Consider the following 24,426-nt stretch of genomic DNA (forward strand, 5'->3'; position numbering starts at 1 on the left):
CCATAACTATTTCTATAACCAAACACTTGGGAAACATACATTGTCCTGACAAGTATTTTATAATTTACCAGTTTCGGGGAATAACTTATCTGCGTCGCGAATATAATCTCTGCACGACCAGGCTGGGATTTTGTGTGGAGACCTGCTACTATACGGTAGTAATGAGAACTAGGATCCTAATTTGTTTTCAACAAAATAACTCCAGTGTTGTAGCAGATAATTTCTATTTTCCCCCGTCTGAAGCATAATTATTGTGTTTTTAAATCCCAGACACCCTACAGTCACCCATTTGACACAAAATGAACTGCAATCACATTGCAAAAAAATATCATTCTTAGGGACTGGTCATATACTTATAGGGGTGGTTTGAACTGTATCACATTTTGCTGTCAAATAGTATTCTTGTTAAATGATATGGTATATTTTAAAATATATTTTGAACTCAAGCGGTGCTTCCGTTTCGCTTGATTCTTCTTCTTCATCTTCAGTGGAAGATTGTCTTGCAAGATGTAACATCAGATCGTATTGATACGGTCTTACATCCATTACAGAAATGACATCAGGAACACATTTTACTGCTTCAGAATCCATGGACACTGTTAAGTTGTGAGGTAAAATCATGTCACGTCATACCCCCTCTACTCATTAACTGTCGGGTGTTTCCATAAAAGGCGGAAATACGGAGTACGTTTTTGTGTTTTTATTGCTATTTTACTAACTTTTTGTTCAAATTTAATTACGGAAGGTGACTTTTAGAATATCCTTCACAATATATCAAAAGTTTTTGTTTTCGTTCGGATTCTCCTTTAACAACGTTACGCCACACTGTTCTCCTCCTTCATAATTTAAACTGATCTTCACTCATTAAACCGCCAACATGTGTTTCCATACACTGGCTCCGCGACTGTTTGATAATTTGAATACCATAGACGTACTGTGGTCAGATCATAATGACTGCAGTTCATGTAAAGAGCCTGCAGACTTCTTGAAGCAACAGTATACTCACATCACAAGCTGCTGTGAGCTGGGTAGCACATACCATTTACGTTTCTGTATGCAACATGTTTCCTCGCGTAAAGTATATTACTAATGTATTAATATCGTCTTGAATATAATGGACTGACCTGTTTGAAGGTCAGAGTCAACATACAATTTACAATTCTATCTCATTATTAGCGCAATGATTTGAAATGTTTTCAGAAGATTTCTTTCCAATGGCTGATCATGTATTGTATTTTAAGCATTAGAAAAGGCACAGTAATCAATTGTAACACTCAAGACGTGAGGCTATAATGCAATCTTTCGAAGCTTTTCTGTATTAAGTCGCTTTATACTTGAACTGATATGAAGGTAAACTCTGTAAAAACATGCATGTTACTTATAATTTTATTTCTCGATAACATGTTGTCTTAGGAAAAAAGTGTTAGAAGCTTTCTAAACAATTCATTGACCCACACAATATGAATGAGTGGTTTGGTTTGTTGTTTTACGCCCCAATCATCAATATTCTAGACATGAAACTGCTTGCGGTTGTCTAAACAGCAGCATTCGGGGACGAACTCATTAAGATCTTCAAGAAGTTAGCTTTTTATGCAGTTAAACAGTGTTTACAATGCCGATATATTTGGTACTAATTACAAAGATTATTGAATTCGTTTTATGGACATAAGGGTTGGAAAAGGTCGGTTTGACCAAAATGAGTGAGTATGGTTTTACGCCGCTCTTAGCGATATCACGGCGGGGAAATGTGGGGAATCGAACCCGGGTCCTCGGCGTGACGAGACATCGCCTTAACCACTAGGCTACCCCACAGCCGCGCTTGACAAAAGAAGCTATACAGTCATGATTGGTTAACAATGGACTCACTCACAATGAAGTACAGTCATATAACAGATTAACAGTTATGATTGGATAACATTGGACTCACTCACAATGAAGTACAGTCATATAAAAGATTACAAAATACCATTAATGTAGTTAAAAGACAAATTATTATGGATGGCAACTTCTTCTTTGTTGTGTAAACAACTATTCAAAAAACTATGCAATAAAGAAGAAGTTGACATTCGTAATAGTTTGTCATATACTTGAATACCACCTCTCAAGAACCTCATTAATATATTATCAAATAGGAGAAATAATTATCCCGCGAAAAAAAGATAGAATTGTGATCCTTAGCAACCAATGCTTGTCTTATGTGGCGACAAACAGGATCAGATGGTCAGGCTCCTTGACTTCGATGACACGTCATCATATCCCATTTGTGTAGACCGATGCTCGTGATGTCATATACTTGATTGTCGATGGAAACTCGATAACTAGATTCGAGCTTTAAACAACAATCAAACAAACAAAATGTGATTATCACACGTAGTTACGAGTCTAGTCATTAACACATAACGACCACGAATACTTATGTATGTAACAGTAATTCACAATCGGTAAGGAATACTTATGTCTATGACATACCCGTGAAGATCCCATGCTTGTCGTAAAAGGCGACTAATGGGATCGGGTGGTCGATCTCGCCGACATAGTTGACACATGTCATCGTATCCAAATTGCGTAGAACGATGCTGATGCTGTTAATCTCTGGATTGTCTGGTCCAGACTGGATTATTTACAGACTGTCGCCATATAGCTGGGATATTGCTGAGTGGGGCGTTAACAAACCAGCCAACCAACCAACCAACCAACCAACCAATATGTATGTCACAATAACTAACAACTGGTACAAGTACCCCTCACCACTCTATCCAGTAGCATGAGCTGTACTACTGCCCTTACAACGTCTTGTACTATACATGATTTCAGCAACAAGCACAATCCCAGCCAGGACGACACTAACCCCACACACATAGAAGAGGCTTTGTAAGGCCAGCAGATTAACTCTGTAGGGCCGTCTCCTCTGTTCTTCACATTGGTTCTTGGTCATCCATCGATCGTACCAGTGGCGTACCAGGCCTTTTTCATATATCTGCAAAATCCTGCAAATATACATACAAGAATGAGTATGGTTCAGAGCAAAATGCCAGCTTATTACAACATGTTCAGACAAGTATGGGCTCACAGTTTGGAAATTTAAAAAGGCGTTAAACGATAAAAGTCTTAACCAAGAGGTATCATCAGCAATGGATACAACATTATATGTAAGAAGTTTGGAAGAAACTGTGGACTTAGTAACCTGAATATTTAGTGCATGGGTAAATACGAGTGCTTTTACTTCCATGATGTCACGGCTGGGATAATCGGGAATGCTCTTATAGTTAAACCATGCCTATGAATGAATTCAAATCATGAACAGGTTGTCACTTTCATTTTGTCACTAATTTGTCACCATTAAAGAGGGTTTCCTCAGAGTGTATAGTTCTTGATATAACATCGAAACATTTGGCCAAGCCAGAAACAGACTCTGCTAAATCAAATACCTGCATTTTCCTGAATTAAGTAACATTCTGCGAATAAAAATCAGTTTCCTTATAAGTTTTGTGTAAAGATTCATGCTTCAGGTACCCCAAAACCCTCCACAAGACTGAAGTCACACAAACTGAGCGAAATATCGCACAATCTTCAGTATGAAGAGTTCTTCAGTTGAATACCGGATGTTGGGGAGTCCAACATCCGGACATGCGTCTTCGAGTCAAGTGATTTTTTAATAGTTTTATACAATACTGCTCACGACCAAAGTTTCAAAAGTGTACCCATTACTATTTAACTCTATTAGATTTTGAATTATATGTATATGGGGACCCTGTATGCGAGATGGATTGCACTTGTGTATCTGAGTACAGGCAATGAACATATTTGAGCTCAGTTGTGTTGTGACGTTGATTTAACAGAAACTGTATAACAAAAGGGGTGATTTCAACTTTCTCATAGTCAACTGTACCTTCACGTGAGCAAGTTTTGAAAATAGCACCAGCCTTTGGCGTTTACATTTGACAAAATTTGAGGCATAATCAGACATGTTCTTTTTACCAAGATTTCAAAAAGCGTCATACGAACAATCAAAGATGCAATACAGCTTCCCAAAGGTTTTATGGTAAACATGCCCAGGATATTTCAAAATTTGACGCATCAGTCTTGTACCATACATTCCCATATTTTAAACGCAATTGTTATGGATGACAACTTCTTTATTGTATGTCACAACGTTTCTGGGCTATTCCTTGCCCATTCGTCAGGTGAATTGAAGGAGCAAGGAATAGCCCAGAAACGTTGTGACATACAATAAAGAAAAAGTTGTCATCCATAATATTTGCATTTTACTTGAACACCAACTTCTAAATGCCTGTCAAGAACCTCATTCCCATATTTGTCATGTGACGAATTGACCAGTTTGCATGTTTATGACTGTGCTTCGCAAACTCTTTCGCAAACATCTGGAATCATCACAGATTGAAAGTTATTCATATTCCAAGGCAAACCAGATAACACCTTAATGTGCCAAGCAAAATACATGTATTCTGATAACACACTAAAGTGATTGATTGAGAGAGTTAAAAGTCAAACTCACATTGGAGGTATTTCATTAATTTCGTTAAAGTTATATATTTATAATAAATTCAGTAATACAACACAAAATGCTGTCATTAAAGGACAGTAAAGTCATTAGATAATCACAGATTATGCTAAAGACCAGTGTGTAGTCATGAAACGATATCATTTTGCCGGGATAAAAGAGAGCCATTAATCACCAATAACTAAAGGTAGATAGATCACTTTACTAAAATTTCTTCACCGAGGGTATTGTCCAGTAAGAAACTTTGGCCCTAAACCGTGAAAATATAGATGATGATCCAAATGCAAAGGGGCAGTGGTGTAGCCATGTTGTTTAAACGTTCGCGAGTAACGCCTAAGTCCATTTACCCTTTGCACAAACTGATCTTAGCGCTACGGTTTCTTAAGCCTACCTTAAAGGATGGCGTCACATTAGCACTGAGATAACTTTGTGCAACGAGTCCCTGGATTACTTCCCCTTCCATGTACAGTACGCAAGGGTCGCTCATATTTTTGTTACATTGCTGCAGTAATGCTAAGGGTTGCTTAAACCAATTTCAATCAATGAAACAATTTAGTTTATCAAACAAAAATCAATAAAATTATTGTTACTATACTTACTCATTTGAGAAGATCTTGGTGTTTGCACTGTTGTTGGGAAGACCCACTGCAGCTTGTTGTAGGAAGAACTGTTCTTTCACAAACTGTAAGTCGCAACTGTCGGATAGCCATATTTTAAAGATCGTTTCATCGCTAATGAAAGCATATCGACCATTCAGAACACGACGCAAGTGGACAGCAATATCGGAGTTATCTGCTTCCGGACCTCCATCACTGCTGCTCTCTATCCCCTGCCATATGGCCTGAAACTCGCTCCGATTCGAGTCCTGGAAATAGATGCTACCATAATAATCATCGCCCCATTCGCAAGAATTCGGGTCTGTTATATTTTATGAGTGTTTCACGCGGTGCTTCTTAACACTAATCTGACGTACAGAAGAGAATACACATCTGGTGTTTGGAAAGTAATTTAAGAAAATGGTCCAAAAGAAAACCCTACATGAAAACAAAGGATATATTTTAAAAGTGCTTAGATAATGATTATGAACAAACATTGTATTCTTGTTGCCAGTTCACAAGCCTCAGTGATTGAATGAGTTTAGTTTTACGCCGCTTACAGCAATATTCCAGCAATATCACAGCGGGGGACACCAGAAATGGGCTTCACACATTGTACCCTTGTGGGGAATCGAACCCGGGTCTTCAGTTTGACGAGCGAATGCTACCCCACCGCCCATCACAGGTCTCATTGGGCTGATGGTCTGGCAAAATGGCTATTCGACATTCCAATGGTTCGTTCTCGCTCTGCTGCTGATAATCTTGGCAGGATAAACGTGTGCCAAAACGCCAAGTGAGTACTCTCTTTTGTACGTCAGTCTATTTCTGAATAATAGTTTCTAGTAATTACTGTAAGCTAATTATGAGCAAAGTTGGAACACGTAACACCTTTCCGTCATCATCACTGTTTCGAGAAACTTCCATGATGAGTCGATACTGTACTCTTGTCGACTAAAACCGACCAGCTGAGTGAGTGAGTGATTGAGTTTGAGTTTACGACGCCGTTACCAACATTACATCAATATCACGACGTGGGACACTGGAAATAGGTTTTGCACATCAATGTGGGGAATCGAACCCGGGTCGTGGACGTGACGAGTGAGTGAGTGAGTTTCATTTTAAACCGCTGTTAGCAATATTCCAGCAATATCATGTCAGGGGTACCAGAAATGGGCTTCACGCATTGTACCCATGTGGGGAATCGAACCCGAGTCTTCAGCGTGACGAGCGAAACCTTAAAGCACCAGACTACCCCACCGTTCCTTAAAAGATCATTAGCATTAATTGATATCAGTTCCATAGACCACCAATCACAAGCATTGCAATCATCGAACGTACTCGTCACCGCACGCAAATGTGCCAGTTGCAATCACGCCAACAGCTTTTACACGATCCGTGAAAAGCACATTTTACATCCGCAAGTTCATTCACACACTGAATACAGTAAATCACTTCTGACGATAAGAATAAAAAAGAAGCTTCATATAAATATTGTCCACACACAGATTAATCGACCTTTTTAAAAGTGTCAACATAATTTGTTCACATACTTAGCATTAACATTAATTGTAATTTCAATCTTCAACAAGACGGCCTGTTCGTTGTTATGGATACCGTAAACACTGCCTCATTAGAAAGGCTTCCAGCTGTTTACTGTTTGAGGGACAATCAATATCTCTATCCATAAGTGAGTCAGTAAACAATCTGAGTAAATTCAACGCATGGGAAAGGAAACCAGAAGTGTCGTGCACTTCTTCCGTTAAAAAACACGTGGAAAGCGTATGTTTGAATTCAAAACAACAATCAGCACCGATACGGTTTTCGAACTTTTGACAATATGTTACGGGCATACATATTGGTCATAGTTCTACACAGAAACGTCACAGGCATCCGGACCTCACTGTCAAATGTCATGTGTGATGTACATATGGTTTTACCATCCTTTGCTATTTCTTTGATAACATCCCAGAAGTTGATTCAGTGGAATTTATCTGATCACATACATATCACCGCTGCTGCTGCACACCAATAATACTCAAATGTTATTTGTGACGTGCATGAACCACTGTGAACATTTGATGAATTGGTAAGCTATGTTTAACGAATCTCTGAACAGTAGCTTTTTGGGGAAATAGCTTTCAGTGATACGTGATTGGTAAGTACGAATGATGTCAAATCAAAATGGACGACTGATAACATAGTCTTATTGTTGGACAGAACTTCAATCCAGTTGGTTATAAAACAATTTTGTAGAAAGAACCTTTGCCAATAAAGTGTCTTTTATGCCGTAATGTTTTGAAGTTAAGTACTTAAGATAGTTTGCAATGCTAAATGGGGTGGAGACCAAGACAGTCTGCTCAAAATCTCACCAGCCCATTCGTTAGATCTAAACTTGATTATGGCTGTTCCATATATGGTTCAACTAAAAAATTATATCTTCAAGAATTTGGCACCATTCACCATCAAGGTCTTAGATCGTGTCTGGGTGCCATTTACTGAAAGGTTGGAGCTAATGATCCCAGACAGATAAAAGTAATTTGTAACTTTTTTACCAAATCATCCAATCCTGCATTTTAGTTGTTTTTAATCCTCATGAGACGGTGTACAATACGAAACCGGACTGTAACGCATATTCAATGCTATATAATAGCAGCAAAATTACATATGACTGCAACTGTTGACTTCCAACTGCCTGAAGGGAAACTGTCGTAGTAAGTACTGGCTGGATATGGAATATACAATTATCGACATTGAAAAAGGCTGACACTAACCTCGTATCACATCTTGTTCATCATTTTACATTCAGAATACTGATTAGGTCACAGGCATGGAGTGCATGATCTGTGGTGTGTTACAAATTCATTACATTGTTACATTTCTTGAGTTCGATTGATAGAATACACGTGAATATATCAGCCGCAAATAGAAGTTAATCGTTTCGGTATATAAAATTAATCTACACCATCTGTAGAGTTGTGTTGAATTTGATATACTAGTTCATATATGTTTTATTTTGTGTTCAACGCCTCACTCAGCAATGTTCCAGCTACATGGCAGCGGTCTGTAAAGAATCGAGTCTGGACCAATGATCAACAGCATGAGCATCGATCTAACTGAAAATAGAAACGGTCTGAGAATACATCCCGGGCGAACGCCAATGTTACTACTGAAAGTTTCAGCTTCGGATTCGCTTATCTAAGGCAGAATCATCCTCGATAATCTCCAGGATATACGTTACGTATATAAAACCTTGGAGATTATCGATGATGAGGCAGAATCCGCAGCTTCAAGAAATGTTTTATACTCTTAGATACGTCAGATATCTGTGGTACCAGTAGAAAGGTATCTTACACTGCAAGTCATACAATCCTTGATGAGGATCACCCTCAATGAAACTCCTTGAAGTCCTATCAAGAGCTTTTTTTTGGTTGGAATGTGTGGATTTTGCACTGGTTTCCCGACCGACGCATTTATAGTGTCAAAAATATTTCTGAACTTCTTAATACAGTTTCTAACCACTTAGTGCTTAGCATTTTAAGTTTTTAATTTCCATTTTTCGCCGTTTACTTTGCACAAATGGACTGGATGTGATCCTTGTCATCACTTTCATTTTGAAGGGGAAAATATTCCTACCTGCGATGAGCTTATATATTGCTGATGCGGCCTACAGCACTCACTTACCCACGTACAATGATCGACCATTGATACGGGCTCATCAAGTGTTTGAACCCAGGTGCATTGAGAGGTGATATCAGTGATGGTCCTCACCTTGAAGAGCGTCTCAAAGAATGATCGTCCTACGAGTCCCCATCGATAATTGTCCTGCTGGACCAACTCTTCCAGGCTGGAGAACGGTTGTTTCTGTCTCCCGTCAGTCATGGATGCTATTAGATTTCCACTGTAAGTTGCTGCAAGGATCATCGTGAACAGCAGCCAGGCACTCATCAGGATGCGCGACGACACCGCCGACGGTATAGAATTGCTTCCTTAAGGATGATAAGAGGAATTTGAAACAAACTATTTCAAGATGATAGTGCAGAATTGAAATGTTTCTTTGTATTACCTATTCCATGTGTGGTAGGCAAATCAGTGAACAAGGTTAATGCAATTCCTCATTTTGACTTGTAGCATGACGTTTGACTTGACTTTGCGTGTATTTGTAACAGGTACAAACGATGTGTTTATCTTTACTGGATGTGTTCGTCTTTACGAGAATGACTTGTATTATCAGTGGTTGATAAACACATGCTTACGCTATATAGGGTTTGTCGCTACTATATATGTTCTACAAATGTGTTTCATTTCGCTGAGTGAAATCGATATTGTAAAAAACAATATATATCGACACAATACAGATATCTACCCAAAGCACATGGAGCTATATGTCCAAAACAATTGAAGTGGAAAGTTTCTGTACAAGTTGGACAGAATATTTGTTTTGAATACTCTAGTGCAAACAGCTGGACAATATTAAACTTTTGGATCACATCTGCCCCTTATACAGCATTACCTTAGCGTATTTTATGATAGATTAGATAAGATAACCGACAGTATTATATCCCCAATGACATTAAAAGATGGAAAGTAGAGCTCACCTTTAATATGGTTGAAATGTAATTTGGACATATCATGTGTAAATACATGACACGTTCCAATGCAGTATTATTCACAGACCTATACGTACAAACACGTTGGTGTTATACACTGGAATATACGAAATCCTGTTTCTAAAACTTTTATAAGCAAGAAAAACAAACCATAGACACACCATGTTTTCTCCTGCTATGCATGCAGTGTGCGAAATAGTTTCCAAATTTTGCTAGCCAGTCGGGCTAGCAATGCCTGAAAGTTACTAGCCCACAAAATAATTCACTAGCCCGAAATTTGAATGTAGAAACTAAGAAAAAGATTACAAAAATAGTTGAGAATAAGATATTGTCAGCATGACACGGGTTTCATCATTAAGCTGCTACTGTGATGAACATTTTTATCAGGCCATAATCTTGCATGATTTAGTGTATTATAACTCAACAAGAGGGAGAAAATGATATATTTACAAAATGACCCCATGAAAAGTCACTAGCCACTCGGGCCAGTGACTTTGCAAATTAACTTGCCCGACTTGATTTTTACTAGCCACGGGCTAGCCGGCCAGTGGTTATTTCGAAGACTGTATACATGTCCGTTTTCTGTGTTTGAATGCCCCTTGATCATGCTCATGTACTAAGCGAAATGCAGTGTATAACAAAAAGACGCTTCTGAATAGACTTTCTTCATAGGTCGGTTATGAAATGTCTTCACGATGTTCCCAGCGGGCACACAACGTTGAAACAACGTTGAATCAACGTTGAATTTTGGTTGTTTGGTTGATCAACCTTTCATAAACGTTGATTCAACGTTTATCATGCGACCAAAGAAAGTTAGTCGAGATTTGTTTAGTTGTCAACGTTGTTTCAACGTAAGGAACCAACAAAATGTCAACTAATTGTTTCCTTGGCAAATTTGATACATAATTCATATTGGTAATAGGTTTCCAACTTAGCAACTATCATTTCGGAACATTAATTTCATAAAAGATCAAGATCGAGCTAGTGACACATATAATCTTATATATTGTTTGATTGTGCATCGTCAACGGACGGAAATATTACGTAAATCGCAATTGAAAATGAAAACATCAATGATTTTAGGTATAAAGTCATCAGTTATCCGAATTGCATTACATTTGATATTTTCCCACAAAACTGTCAAAATTGTATAATTCCCGACAATTTGCTTTCAAACACATGTCAGATCGCCTCGTTTGGCCATATCCGGACATGCGCACAATTATCGCGCGCGCAAAGGCAGCTGATCGTTGTCAGTTAACTTTGGCGAAGTTCAACGCAATATCGTTCTATTTTCAACATCTTCACGGCGTGCTGGTGTTTATTTGGTAAGTATGTCCTTTATGTACAATGAAAACGTAGGAATGTTGTTTAAATCTAGCAGGTCAATGTAGCAAGAAACTCCGAATCAGGGCTCATGTTTTATCGCACAAGGGTACCGGTATGTCACGTACATGTTTCTCAAAATTGATGGAAGCCCGTGTATTCCATGAACTTGTTTTGTTATTTTTCAATATATTTGCATGCATATATTTGGCATTTTATTATATACTCGAATAAGATTTTTCCTTTCGTACCCATCACCTGATCTGAATTTTGCAAATATACATTTTGAAATAATCAATGAAGCACATCAATATAAGGGATCATTCATAATGATATGGCTGCGGGTGGGGGTGATGATTGTAGGGGGGGTGTCACCCATTTTGTTCAGGGGAGCTAAGGGGGTCAGCAGTTTTGTACACACGCACTATGTTTAATATGATGCTTAGAAATTATGGGAAGGGGAGAGGTCGTCATAGATATCGTACATGACATGCTGGGTGGGGCGTCACTTATTTCGTACATACACTTTACGGGGGGAGGGGAGGGTAATTCATAAAAATCATCATCACCCCCAAGCCATACATTATGAACGATCCCTAAGGGCAGCTATACAAAATCGAATAGAATTTATCAACATTTTATATTGCATCACATTATTATGAACATTTGTTCGTTTGAATAAGTCTATCAGTTAATTATGCATTGAGCACGCTCTGAACCATGTCAACATATGCATATTATTTGGGGGGAGGGGGTGGAGAATGGCGAAAGGAAATCTTTCTCAGATCATGCAACGAAAATTCACATCAAAATGTCTTGTGCAAGTCTTTGTTAAGGATGAAATTGCATATAAATTATTTGAACTTTAATTTATTTACAAAATGTGTAACTTCACTAATGATTCCTTGATGGGACAATTAACAAAACTGCACTCACAGACTTTCATTCTTACACTTGTTTGGAAGGGATGTAATGATTCATGTCTCTTAAAGGTTAAAATGTTACATACAAAAGAAGTAATTTAGTAAGAAACATTTAATTATGTAATAAGATATAATTTTAATGGAATTTGCAGAAATCTCATCTTCGAAGACTGGGTGGCATCAATTTTGTGGATCACATAAAAGGAGCAATGCTAAGGTAACAAGTTTTTAACATTTCACTTGTTTCCAGCATATCCACCACAAAGGTTGATCATGTAAGAGAATAATTTGACAATGATTTCTCCCGGAGTTGTTTAGTTTAATGAGCACTCCCTTGCTTGGCGCCATATTGTTTTTCGCCGCAAAGAGCTGGATACGAGAAAGCACGCGAGAGGACAGAAGTCAGAAATTTATAGAGATATATAGATGTTTATTGCTGGGAGATACACTCTTCAGGTATTTGGTCAGCTGTAGAATTTGAATATGATGTTTCTTTATTATTGTCAAAGTGTAGGTTTTTCATTATTTTGCATTTAAATGTGTGTGCAGTGAAACATACTGAGATTTGGAAGAGTCCATTATTTAGAGTACAGGTATTGTTAGATATCAGCATTTTATGTACATGTTCCCTTCTCAAGATCATCTATCGAGTATATTAGAGAGAAGGTGTATATTTGTAGCGTTTTAAATCAGAGTTATGTTCAGTGTATGACCTACATTTCAATATGTTCTGGCCACCCGTCACCCCTTTGGTCAAATAGAGTAGGACTTCCATTTCTTGGAATTGAGAGTCAGAGATACACTGTTTCCAAGAATTTGCGTGTGCCAGCGATGTTTGTTTACGAATACATTTAAGTCTTTTTGAGTGTAGATTGGAGTTGTAAGAGATGTTATTCAGTGTCTTATTATTCAGGGTATGATAGATTATTTCTGGCAGTGTAGAGTTTAATCTCATTATTTTATTGTTCATGATTCAGAGAAGCATAGTTAGGACGTCGCAGACATTATAGGCACACATAATTCATTATATGAGAGATTTTCTATGCGTTCCTACAAGAGATTAAGTGTAAACATTTCTGAATTATGAAGAAGTTATTTATCTGAGTTTTATGAGTGTACAAATGACAAAGAGAGACAGAGTAGATAATAGGGAATATATTGTATACTTATGAGAGCTCATTATTGTTTTCAGAACTCCATGATCCATACTTCCTTGTGTTTGGGAATAAATGGTGTTGGAAGACCTCCCACAATAGACTTGTTCTTTCACCTGTGAACCACCACCCATTTTGTTTTCTTATCATTTAATGTAAAATGGCTTTTGTTACAATTTATGACTCCTGTTAGCAAAATTGCTACATCAGTACAACTCCTATTTAATTTGAAATAATCTCTACAGAAAACTAAATCTTACAGAATAAGAACAATCTTCCATTGTTTTGCAGGACAATGTCAAACAATTTGATGTCAAGAATGAATATTGATGGGCAAAACGGCCATTTTTCTTTTAAGAATACAAGGTTGTATTCAATCATCTCTGGTAATTTAATTACCAAATGCAGCATTTTCATCATGACCATAGCAAATAATATATGACAGTAAAGCATCGTCTAATTCATCCTAATTCATAGTCTAATTGAATAATCATATAGCAATTGAGGATTTTCTTTGAAAATGTTTAAGAAAACTTCCATTCCTTTAGTTGTTTAGTTGAAAATATAAATTGTTTATATTTTTCGTCACATTTTGTATTGATGCTGTTCATATGTTCACATGGCACGTTACATCAGTGAAATGAACTTTTCAAGTGATTGATTAAACAAATACTTGAATCATTTTAGACAATATATCTTCCATATAAAATTATTCATGTATTTAAATATAAAATTTCAGAATGTGTCCAATCTCATGGGAATGAGATTGGAATGCATCCGAAGCATATTTCAAGAAAGAGTTAGGAACGTTTCTGAAGTATCCACCTGACCGCCAGGCAGGGAGTGGCAGAAAGAGGAGAAGCTGTATGTCACTTTAATGCTATATGCAAATGATATTATGTTATTATCACAACAGAGATCACTTACAGACTAGGTCATGTGTGATGTTTTACATTATGCTTTAAACCACGTTTCTCTGTGTGCGTTTGTGTTCATAAAGATTTCATAAAAAGTGACTGGTTTTATGTGCTGTCTTCAGGTATAGTTTCTGTTCATCTTGGATCCCTTTCATGGTGAAAGTAATTACATTGTGTTTATTCAGGGGTCCGTCTAATAGCTGAAATTCAGACAAAATGTCTTCTCGGGACAATTTCCACCTTTTCAAGATAACAATACAACAGTAAATAGTTTCTCTTAATTTGGAATACTCTTTTCTTCTTACTGGAATTATACGTCCAACTGACATAAAACTTAAATGAACATTATATTGAATGTGGAATTTTAACCAAGGATTTTATCAGGTAAATATTTTTACTGCAATTTTATGTTTGAACACTGTTTATTGCAGGTAGCTTTTTGGGGTATTTTAGCTAGATGCATGCGTTTGGTGCTACTTTAGTGTAGTTTAAAGATGAAGTGCGAGTCTATTTACAGGAAAGCGTAATACCTCCCAGACACAACCACGGAACAACCCATTTTCAACGTTAATAATATGTCAAACTTCAACGTTGATTCCACGTCGGATATCTACGTCTAAAAAACTTTCATATACAACCCTTTTTTCAACGTTGATAATAGGTCAAACTTCAACGTTGATTCCACGTCGGATATCTACGTCTAAAAAACTTTCATATACAACCTTTTAGTCAACGTTAATAATATGTCAAACTTCAACGTTGATTCCACGTCGGATATCTACGTCTGAAAAACTTTCATATACAACCCTTTTTTCAACGTTGATAATAGGTCAAACTTCAACGTTGATTCCACGTCGGACATCTACATCTAAAAAACTTTCATATACAACCTATTTTCAATCTAATTTCAACGTTGAGGACCAACCTATTCTCAACGTTGAAACAACGTTGATGTGCCTGCTGGGTTGATACTACCATTAGTGTACAGTACATTCCCCGGTGCTTCCAACTAAACTCATTCGCCCGGTGACAGATGACCAAATGGCGGAAACGTGAATACGCCCGAAACATTAACAGTCCAAATGTTTGGTGCAGATGTGGGGTGGATATGTCGGGTGGACGTACAAATACCGTGGGAAGCTTGAATTGTATACTCGCCAGAGTCTGAGATTGCATACGGATACCCGGGAAGAAATATATACTGCTTTTCAGCAGGTACTAGAATCTGTAGAAGTTCCATATCTTATCACTGTTTGCATTGTTTATGGAAAGAGACAAGGCATTTTAGCGGACTGGCACCCCGCACAGAAAAAGCCAGACAATAGTTTCTGCTACCCTAGTTTTACCTTCAATCGTTATATTTACCAATTAAAATGTGAGGGCGTGATTTGATTAAGAAATATCTTCATTACTTTCACGACAGAATATTACTGTACCCTTAGAAACATATTCTTTGTCTTAGGATTCCCTTGAGAAGCATGTCAAGGTTCATTAAAACAAGACATTCCTCATTTTCTTAAGTAAGCCAACGATGTGGGATAACGTTTCAATATCAACGTTGATTTTGTTGATTGTCCTGTACTGGAAAATGTTTGTTTTTATCCATGTACATAGATTGTAACGTGTTTATACTCAAAACTGAATGTGAACTTTATAGTGTAAACACTTTGTTTACAATTAAATTTAATATTTCCTAAGTTGATATACTAAAATCTGTTTGAAAGAGTGAACATGCCTTTCACCTGAAGTATACAGGTAATGGTGTCATGTCCGAGTATGAAGAACAAAGACCCAACATGTCCTTCTCAACCTACCTTCGTACACAAACGATCAGGTGAAAATTGTGTGTGTCTCTGCTTCTCTGAAAAATTACTGAAATTGGGAATTGATGCCACTTGACAAACTGACTGACTGAGTTTAGTTTTACGCCGCTTTTAGCAATATTCCAGCAATATCACGGCGGGGGACACCAGAAATGGGCTTAACACATTGTGCCCATGTGGGGAATCGAACCCGGGTCTTCGGCGTGACGAGCCAACGCTTTAACCACTCAGGCTACCCCACCGCCCCACACTTGACAAACACATTTCAAACTAAGTCAGAGGGTTATTAGCAAAACTGAATAGACACCAACACCATAAGGTTACAACTGCAACGAAGCAAACATGGTGAATGCTACACAGAACGTACCTTTAGACATGAGGGCGGCAAACACGTGAAAGACTGCATCTCCATAATACCTCAAGTTGTCAACTGGCCTGTTCGAACTCATCATCTCCATGAAGAGCAGGAAAACGGTTGTCAAAACGACAGATATAGCTATACATATTAGGACCATGTACTGGAAGGGGGAGACAAGCGTCAGCAATGTTGTTGCTGATGGCGTCTGTATGATGATGCCCATGTTGGTGTAGAAGTAGGGAACAGTGAAATCTATAACTTCCTCTCGGGATTTCATGACTGCAAGGGGTGCAAGAACCAAATCTGCTTTCTGCAAGAAACAAACACTGGGAAATGTTTCCATGTAACACACAAACAGATAAGAGTGAGTGAGTTTAGTTTTACGCCGCACTCAGCAATATTCCAGCTATATGGCGGTGGTCTGTCAAAAATCGAGTCGACCAGACAATCCAGTGATCAACAGCATAAGCATCGATCTGCCCAATTGGGAACCGATAACATATGTCAACCAAGTCAGCAAGCCTGACCACCCGATCCCATAAGTCGACAAGCATGGGCTACTTAAGGCACATTCTATTCCGGACCTTCACGGGTCCAACGTATATGTGTTATTAAGGATATTCATGAATGTGTAAAAAGTGACGTTCGTAACTTTCTTACATGTATAAATGAAATAATGTCATTGTCATTACATTGTACATTATTTTTCAGGAATTCGAACATTGGTGCGAAATTCCGTGCCGAGATCCTTCCTCCTATTGTAAGATGATGCCAAAGGACAATAATATCATTTATCCCAACCTTTTCCACAAGCATCCCAATTAGACCCGTCCATGTTCCGTTGACGTGAGCCCCCCATTCACCATCCTCTGGCTCCACAGTGGTGTAACTGGAGGTGACAATACTTGCATGTTTACATGTTGTGGTTGTGTGAATTTGTTCAAGAAACCATAATATCAACGTGCAATTGATACAAGATATACATTAATACAAACCAACTCATGTGTTATGAATAATACTTAGTCTGAATCTGTCGGTCAGTCGTGCAAGAAAATACCTACCTGAAATTTAGCCTCCGTGCTAGTTCGTTTAGTAGATCTATAGAAACTCCACTGAAGATGATAGAATCATTCATCTCTCTTCGGAACACAAATGGTGGACTCTTAAATTATAACAAATACCAGAATTTAATGGGCAATATAATGTCATACAGTGAAACCAAGTTAGTATTACTGAAACAAACCACCGGACTGAAGCAAAGGATACTTTTTCGTCTGTGACTAGTAATTAATAATTTGCCAAAGTAGTTTGATTAAACGATTTCCCAAACACCTGCGACATCGTGTGACATTGAGAGATCTGTGTAGTTTGCTAAAAATCTATTTTGTATAAAACAAAATATTAATGAGAGCATCATAAAAAAGTATACCTTTGGAAACACAGACCTCATAGCCGAGACAAACACGCGACAAAAATGAAAATGTGGTCAACAGAACATATGCAGCCACCCGACAGACCATAAAAGCGCCACTGCTTTCTGAAGGCGACGTCACTGAGTATATGATTTTGACTACCAGTGGTCAATCTTCCATTGTGTGCGGAAGCTGCGATGGCGGAGTGGGTTAGATCGCTGTCTTTGTGTGCAGGCGAATATGTACCTCACTGCGATAGTCTGGGTTCGAATCCCGGATGCACCTAATCTAAAAATTATCAAAGGCTACATTATACTTTATAAATAGTATTGTGTATGCAATGACATAAATGTTAAGAAACATCTGTTGTTGAGTTTAGATCTTGCTGAAAGTGAACATTTGTCTCAAAATCATACATAAATCATATTTAATTGTATTACCTCCATCACAGCAACGGTAAGAGATTTGTTATGAAATCCATATTTCTGTCTTGGAAATAAAGTTTCTCTTATCACCAATTCTTCGTTGCTTTTAAAGGCGCCTACTTCATGTAGCTCCCGTGTGCACCTGGTTCCGCTCACCGAAAGCAGCTTAACAAACGAGATTGCATCATCCTTGGCGATCTCCTGCAAAAAAGACGTCAGCTATCTTCAGGCGATACATACAAAAGCAGCTCATGGTGAGTAAGTGAGTTTTACGCCGCACTCAGCAATATTCCAGTTATGTGGGGCTGTCTGTAAATAATCGAGTGTGGACCAGACAATCCAGTGATCAACAGCATGGACAGTGTTCTACGCAACTGGGATACGAAGACATGTGTCAACCAAGTCAGCGAGCCTGACCACCCGATCCGGTTAGTCGCCTATTACGACAACCATGAGTCACTGAAATCAATTCTAACCCGGATCATCACGGGTCCGGGAGAAATTAGATATTTCGGGAATCTGTTAAGATAAATGGAATAGAAAGATATTTTCAACATGTAATAATACTCCATGAAAAAACTTGCTACACGTGACGTCCATATATGATGAGGATTAATCAATTGATGTGCCATAATAATTATCAACAATGACAAAAATAATGAACAATAATATAATAAGGACATCAAAGAAAATAACGATCAGCATACTCAGAAGAGGGAGACAATTTCTTTCACTCATTAACAGACGTCCTGTTTCTGTTATTGTCTGTAGTTGTTTAAGATTCAGGTTTTATGTTTCTTAAAAATATATGTCTCATTCTCTCACATTCAGGTCATCTCTCATATGGCAAGGAGAATGGTAGCTATGCGTCGCCTTCACGATGACCACCTGAGATATCTTGATGGTCACACGGGTATTCCCGATGTCCCCCGCAGTCCCTGAAGTAGGTATGACCAACCATCTGGACATCACCTGCCTTTTTTGCTCCATCAAGTTGGTCTCCACCCAATGAGCCTGGAAACAAATGTCAGTGAAAGATGATCACATTCATAATATAAGGACAAGGGAAATTCTGAAATAATTGACACTATCGATGTTGTGACATTTGCTTACAGCGACAAATTCGTCCATTATCGATAGAACACGACTAGAACCACTTATTCATATATTTGCACTTCGTTAGGTCATTAAAGTGTAAACATTTACAGAATCAATACAGAGTTTGGGATAATTTGTTTCATTATAGCTATATGTCGAATCGATTTTATTGACTAATTCATTTGTTGCGTGTGTTCATTTCGTAACTGTAACGGTAGTTAACCAGTTCTGCAAGACATGAGGGGCGGTGGGGTAGCCCAGGGGTTAAAGCGCTCGTCACTTCAAAGACCCGGGTTCGATTCTCCATATATTCCAGTAATATTACGTCGGGGGACACCAGAAATGGGCTTCACATCATGTTGGGAATCGAACCTAAGTCTTCAGCGTGACGAGCGAACGCTTTAACCTCAAGGGGCACCAATGAAGGGCCACCTCCTCGTGGTGGGTGCTGGGTAACGCTAAGCGCCCTTCAATCCCCCGTTGTGGACCCGGGGGAATATTTGGTCCACCAACCCGTTTGCCGTGGGTTGCGCCCCTGTGTCGGTGGAGGACGGGAGTCTGGTGGTTGAGGGCATTGGTTCCAGGATTAGCGTTCCTTTGCCCAACACACCACTTCGGCCCTTACTTCACCTAGACGGGTGGTAGAATGGGCCCGGTTCTACCAATCGGCTGGTCATGCCAAGCCCTGTGCATGGTAAGTTCGTTGCACAAAATTTGATTTGATCTTTTCCAAAATATATGGTTTGATCTTGGCGATAAATATTTGGTGAAAATATGATTACTGATTTGTTAAATTGCCTAGAGTCCTATGCCAGAAGGCGGTGGCTCATGGGCCAATCCGGTAGGACATATCTTTTTAAGATTTTTCCTGCTTGAGTATACCCTCCTAGTATCCTTGGTGTCGTCTGTTGGAGATCCATAGACATGAGACATCGTCCTTGTTGACACTCCGTGGTGGGTGAGGATCTAGGAGGGTGAAACATATATATTTCAATCATGGCACCCCCACACAAAAAACGTTCCTACGAATCTGATGATTCGATTTCCTCAGAGGATGAGCTTCCTACATCTCTCACCAGCCCTGACAATTGGCCTCATTTCCTCGTCATGTGTGCTCCTGATGGTGGCCCTCTCAAGTTGAACCCATTTGCTGTGGCAAAGGGCATTGAAGGTTTAGCCGGTGATGTTAAGGAGATTAAAAAGCTACGATCTGGTTCTTTGCTCATTGAGTGTAAGAAACAGATACAATCTAAACTTCTGCTCAACACAAAATCGTTGGCAAATGTTCCTGTTGAGGTGTCCCCTCACAGGACATTGAATACAAGCAAAGGCATCGTCCGTGATATTGGACGTTGTCTTGCTGATATGAATGAAGTTGATATCGTGGTAGAATTGCAGTCACAAGGACTTACTGATGTTAAACGGTTCACGGTCAAAAAGAATAACGAGATTATCAAAACAAACACCTATTTATTCACTTTTTGTCTTCCAGTTCATCCCACATCTCTGAAAGCAGGTTATTGCAATTTGAGGGTGGATACATTTATTCCTAACCCCTTGAGATGCTTTAACTGTCAAAAGTCATGGGTCCAAGTCCTGCCACAGTCCAGCTGCTTGCCAACGATGCGCTGGAACATGCCAGGACAGCAGTCTGTGTGACAAACCTCCTGTTTGTGTCAACTGTTCTGGTTGCCACCCGTCTTCATCCAAAGAGTGCCCTACATGGAAATTGCAATCTAAAATTTCGCGGGTGAAACACGAGCGCAATATTTCATTCTTAGAAGCGAAAAAGACTGTTCTTGCACAAGAACAGTCTGGTCCGACTTATGCTACCACCGTCTCTGCTTCTACTAAAGCCTCGAAACCGAAACAAGTTGAATGTACTTCAGTCGGATGCCAGACAGATTATACCTGGACTTCGACTTCTGCTCCCACATTGCTGTCTACTAAAATCCAGGTGAAACCATCTCAAGTGACGTCCTGTTCCCAAACCATGTCTTCATCCAAAAGTATCATTCAGTCCAAAGCATCTTCTGAGATGGATACATCAGCATCTCAGAAACAATCATCTAAACCAGAGACAACCGTGAAAAACAAGTCCAAATCAAACACTGAACAGTCCAGAAGGAATCAAAGTGGCAGAGCCCCAAAAGGGGCCAAAAACCCGATCCAAATCTTTAATAAGTTTGGATCCCTTGACAACATGGATGTGTCCGAACAAGACCATGGTAGGACACATAGCTTGTCGCCTTCAAGGAAGGTGAGGGGTAGATCCCCAGTCCATCCTCCGAAGACATAATGTCCTCACACATAATACAATGGAATTGTAGAGGACAGGAATAATTTAGCCGATTTACAGTTACTTGTCCAAGATTTTAAGCCGTCAGCGTTCTGTATACAAGAAACCCATCTGAAACAGACAGATACTTTTGACCTCCATCAATTCAATGCATATCACTGTTTTTCTCCTCGGGGTGATAGAGCTTCTGGTGGATCATCCATCCTGGTGAGGAACAATATTATCCATAGCTCAGTTCCACTTAAAACAAATCTTCAAGTCGTTGCAGTCCGACTCTCATTACAGGTTGCTTTTACTTTATGCTCTTTGTACATTCCGCCATCATCAGCTGTTCAACTAACCAATCTGCAAGATATTTATGATCAACTACCTAAACCCTGTTTAATCATGGGGGATTTAAATGGCCACAACCCACTCTGGGGTGGTATTAATACAAACACCAAAGGTAAATTACTGGAGGATTTTATTTCAAATAATGATTTATGCATTTATAATGACGGTTCACAGACATATTTACATCCTGGCACAGGAACATATTCAGCTCTTGACTTGTCTATTACTGACTCTAACCTACTGAGTGAATTCGAATGGTCGGTCCATGACGACCTCTGTGGAAGTGACCATTTCCCAACAATACTGACACCTGTGAATCCATCTGATGTTCCTCCATCGTCAAGATGGAATTTTAAAAAGGCTAACTGGCCTTTATATGAAGCTCTCTGTGCTGACAATCTGAAACCTGAACTTTTTAATGACATTCCTGATGCCATAAAATGTTTTTCAGATGAACTAAATAACATAGCTGACGAGTGTATCCCAAAGTCCTCTGCAATTCCTCACGTACGAAAACCATGGTTTACCAATGACTGCAAACAGGCTAGGAAGGCACGGAAGAAAGCCGAGCAATATTTCCGTCGCCATCCTATGGTCCACAATTTGGACAAATTAAAAATTTTAAACGCCAAAGCACGACGTACTTTCAAGCAAAGTAAACGTCAATCTTGGCGAAACTATATATCAAAAATTAATTCGCGCACACCTATATCAAAGGTGTGGAATATGATCCAGAAAAGCAAGGGTAAGGGCTCTAAATCTAGCATCCACCATCTAAAAGATGGGAACACATTATTGACTAGTAAATCCAGATATTGCAAATAAACTTGGTGAGACGTTGGCCAAACATTCTTCCTCAGCAAATTATGTACCTGAATTCCAAAAATATCAAAAACAGCAAGAAAAGAAAGCTATTAATTTCAATTCAGATAACGGGGAAGACTACAATGAAACCTTTTCGATACAAGAGCTTCATACTGCTCTTGATCAGGCTTATGATACTGCTTCTGGAGCTGATAACATACATTATCAACTCCTGAAGCACTTGCCAGAGTCATGTTTGGAGACACTGTTACATATTTTTTGATGACATTTGGACAACTGGAAATTTCCCTTCGTCGTGGCGTGATGCTATAATTGTGCCCATCCCTAAACCTGGACGTGATCATACTGATCCCTCTAATTATAGACCAATTTCACTGACAAGCTGCGTTTGCAAAACCATGGAACGTATGATCAACAATAGACTTGTTTGGTACTTGGAAACCAATAACCTTATAACTAATATACAATGTGGTTTCCGTAAAAACCGTAGTACCATCGATCATTTAGTACGTTTAGAGTCTTTTGTAAAAAATGCCATAATTAATAAACAACATGCAGTGTCGATCTTTTTTGACTTAGAAAAAGCATACGACACGACATGGAAACATGGGATTTTAAAAGATTTACATGACTTTGGATTACGAGGCCGTTTGCCTCAATTTATATCCAACTTTTTAAATGACCGTCAATTTCAAGTCCGAGTGGGTTCAACCCTGTCTGACCATTACAATCAGGATCAGGGTGTCCCGCAAGGCAGTATTTTGTCTGTCACCTTGTTTAGTATCAAGATAAACAGTTTATCCAAGGTTTTAAACGATTCAATTGATGGATCACTTTTTGTGGATGATTTTAATATTTCTTGTCGTGGTAAAAATATGCATACTATTGAACGGCAATTGCAGTTGTGTTTAAATAAAATAACTAAATGGTGTCTTGAAAACGGCTTTAAATTTTCCAAGTCCAAAACTAATTGTCTACACTTTTGTAGAAAATATAAGCCGCATAAAGATCCAGAATTATCTTTAAATGGCACTCCCATCAAAGTTGTTAAGGAGGCCAAATTCTTAGGTCTAATTTTCGACTCCCATTTAACCTTTTTGCCGCATATTAAATCACTTAAAGCCAAATGCCTGAAGGCACTCGATTTGTTGAAAGTTGTTTCCAACTCAAAGTGGGGAGGGGGATCAAACTACCCTCCTTCACTTATACCGATCATTGGTACGATCTAAACTTGATTATGGTTCGATCGTATATGGCGGAGCCTGTAAAAGCAACCTTAAACTACTTGATTCTGTTCACCACCAAGGTCTAAGACTCTGTCTTGGATCATTTAGAACTTCTCCAGTTGATAGTCTCTATGTTGAGGCAGATGAGCCTTCTCTTTCCCAACGCCGTATTAAATTATCTTTACAATATATTACCAAACTATATTCTAACGAGTCTAACCCTGCATTTAACTGTGTCTTCACTCCTCTTTATGAGGATTTGTATAACAAAAAGCCTTCTCTTGTTCCGCCTCTTGGGCACCGAATTAAACCATTCCTTTCTGCTGCTGGCATTGAGCTGGAGAATATATCTCCTTCTCGTCTTCTTTCTTCTCCTCCTTGGCAATTAGTGAGGCCAGACGTTGACTTAACATTAACCACATTTAAAAAATCCGAAACTAATGATTTACAGTATAAACAAGAATTTAGTCAATTAAGAAATAAATATAATACCTATAAATCCTTATATACAGATGGATCCAAGGATGGTGGCGCGGTTGCTTGTGCCACTGTCATTGGGTCAAAAACAATATCTTCCAGACT

The 24,426-nt window shown here is 38.7% G+C and overlaps 1 protein-coding gene across 1 annotated transcript in view; it reads right to left on the minus strand.

Annotated features, from left to right (window-relative positions):
- Positions 1-2,752: 2,752 nt before the first annotated feature.
- LOC124273198 (glutamate receptor ionotropic, delta-1-like) overlaps positions 2,753-24,426 on the minus strand; it is a 38,916-nt gene continuing 17,242 nt past the window's right edge. The window contains exons 3-11 of the mRNA XM_046708417.1: positions 20,238-20,311; positions 19,022-19,077; positions 18,184-18,264; positions 17,288-17,388; positions 17,028-17,115; positions 16,236-16,536; positions 8,887-9,104; positions 5,122-5,387; positions 2,753-2,987 (exon numbers count right to left, since the gene is read on the minus strand). Coding sequence (XP_046564373.1) covers positions 2,753-2,987; positions 5,122-5,387; positions 8,887-9,104; positions 16,236-16,536; positions 17,028-17,115; positions 17,288-17,388; positions 18,184-18,264; positions 19,022-19,077; positions 20,238-20,311 — 1,420 coding nt within the window. The remainder of the gene's footprint in view (positions 2,988-5,121; positions 5,388-8,886; positions 9,105-16,235; positions 16,537-17,027; positions 17,116-17,287; positions 17,389-18,183; positions 18,265-19,021; positions 19,078-20,237; positions 20,312-24,426) is intronic.

This window comes from Haliotis rubra, unplaced genomic scaffold (assembly GCF_003918875.1).
Source record: "Haliotis rubra isolate DU_JTF1 unplaced genomic scaffold, ASM391887v1 Scf178, whole genome shotgun sequence".
NCBI classification, from domain to species: domain Eukaryota; kingdom Metazoa; phylum Mollusca; class Gastropoda; order Lepetellida; family Haliotidae; genus Haliotis; species Haliotis rubra.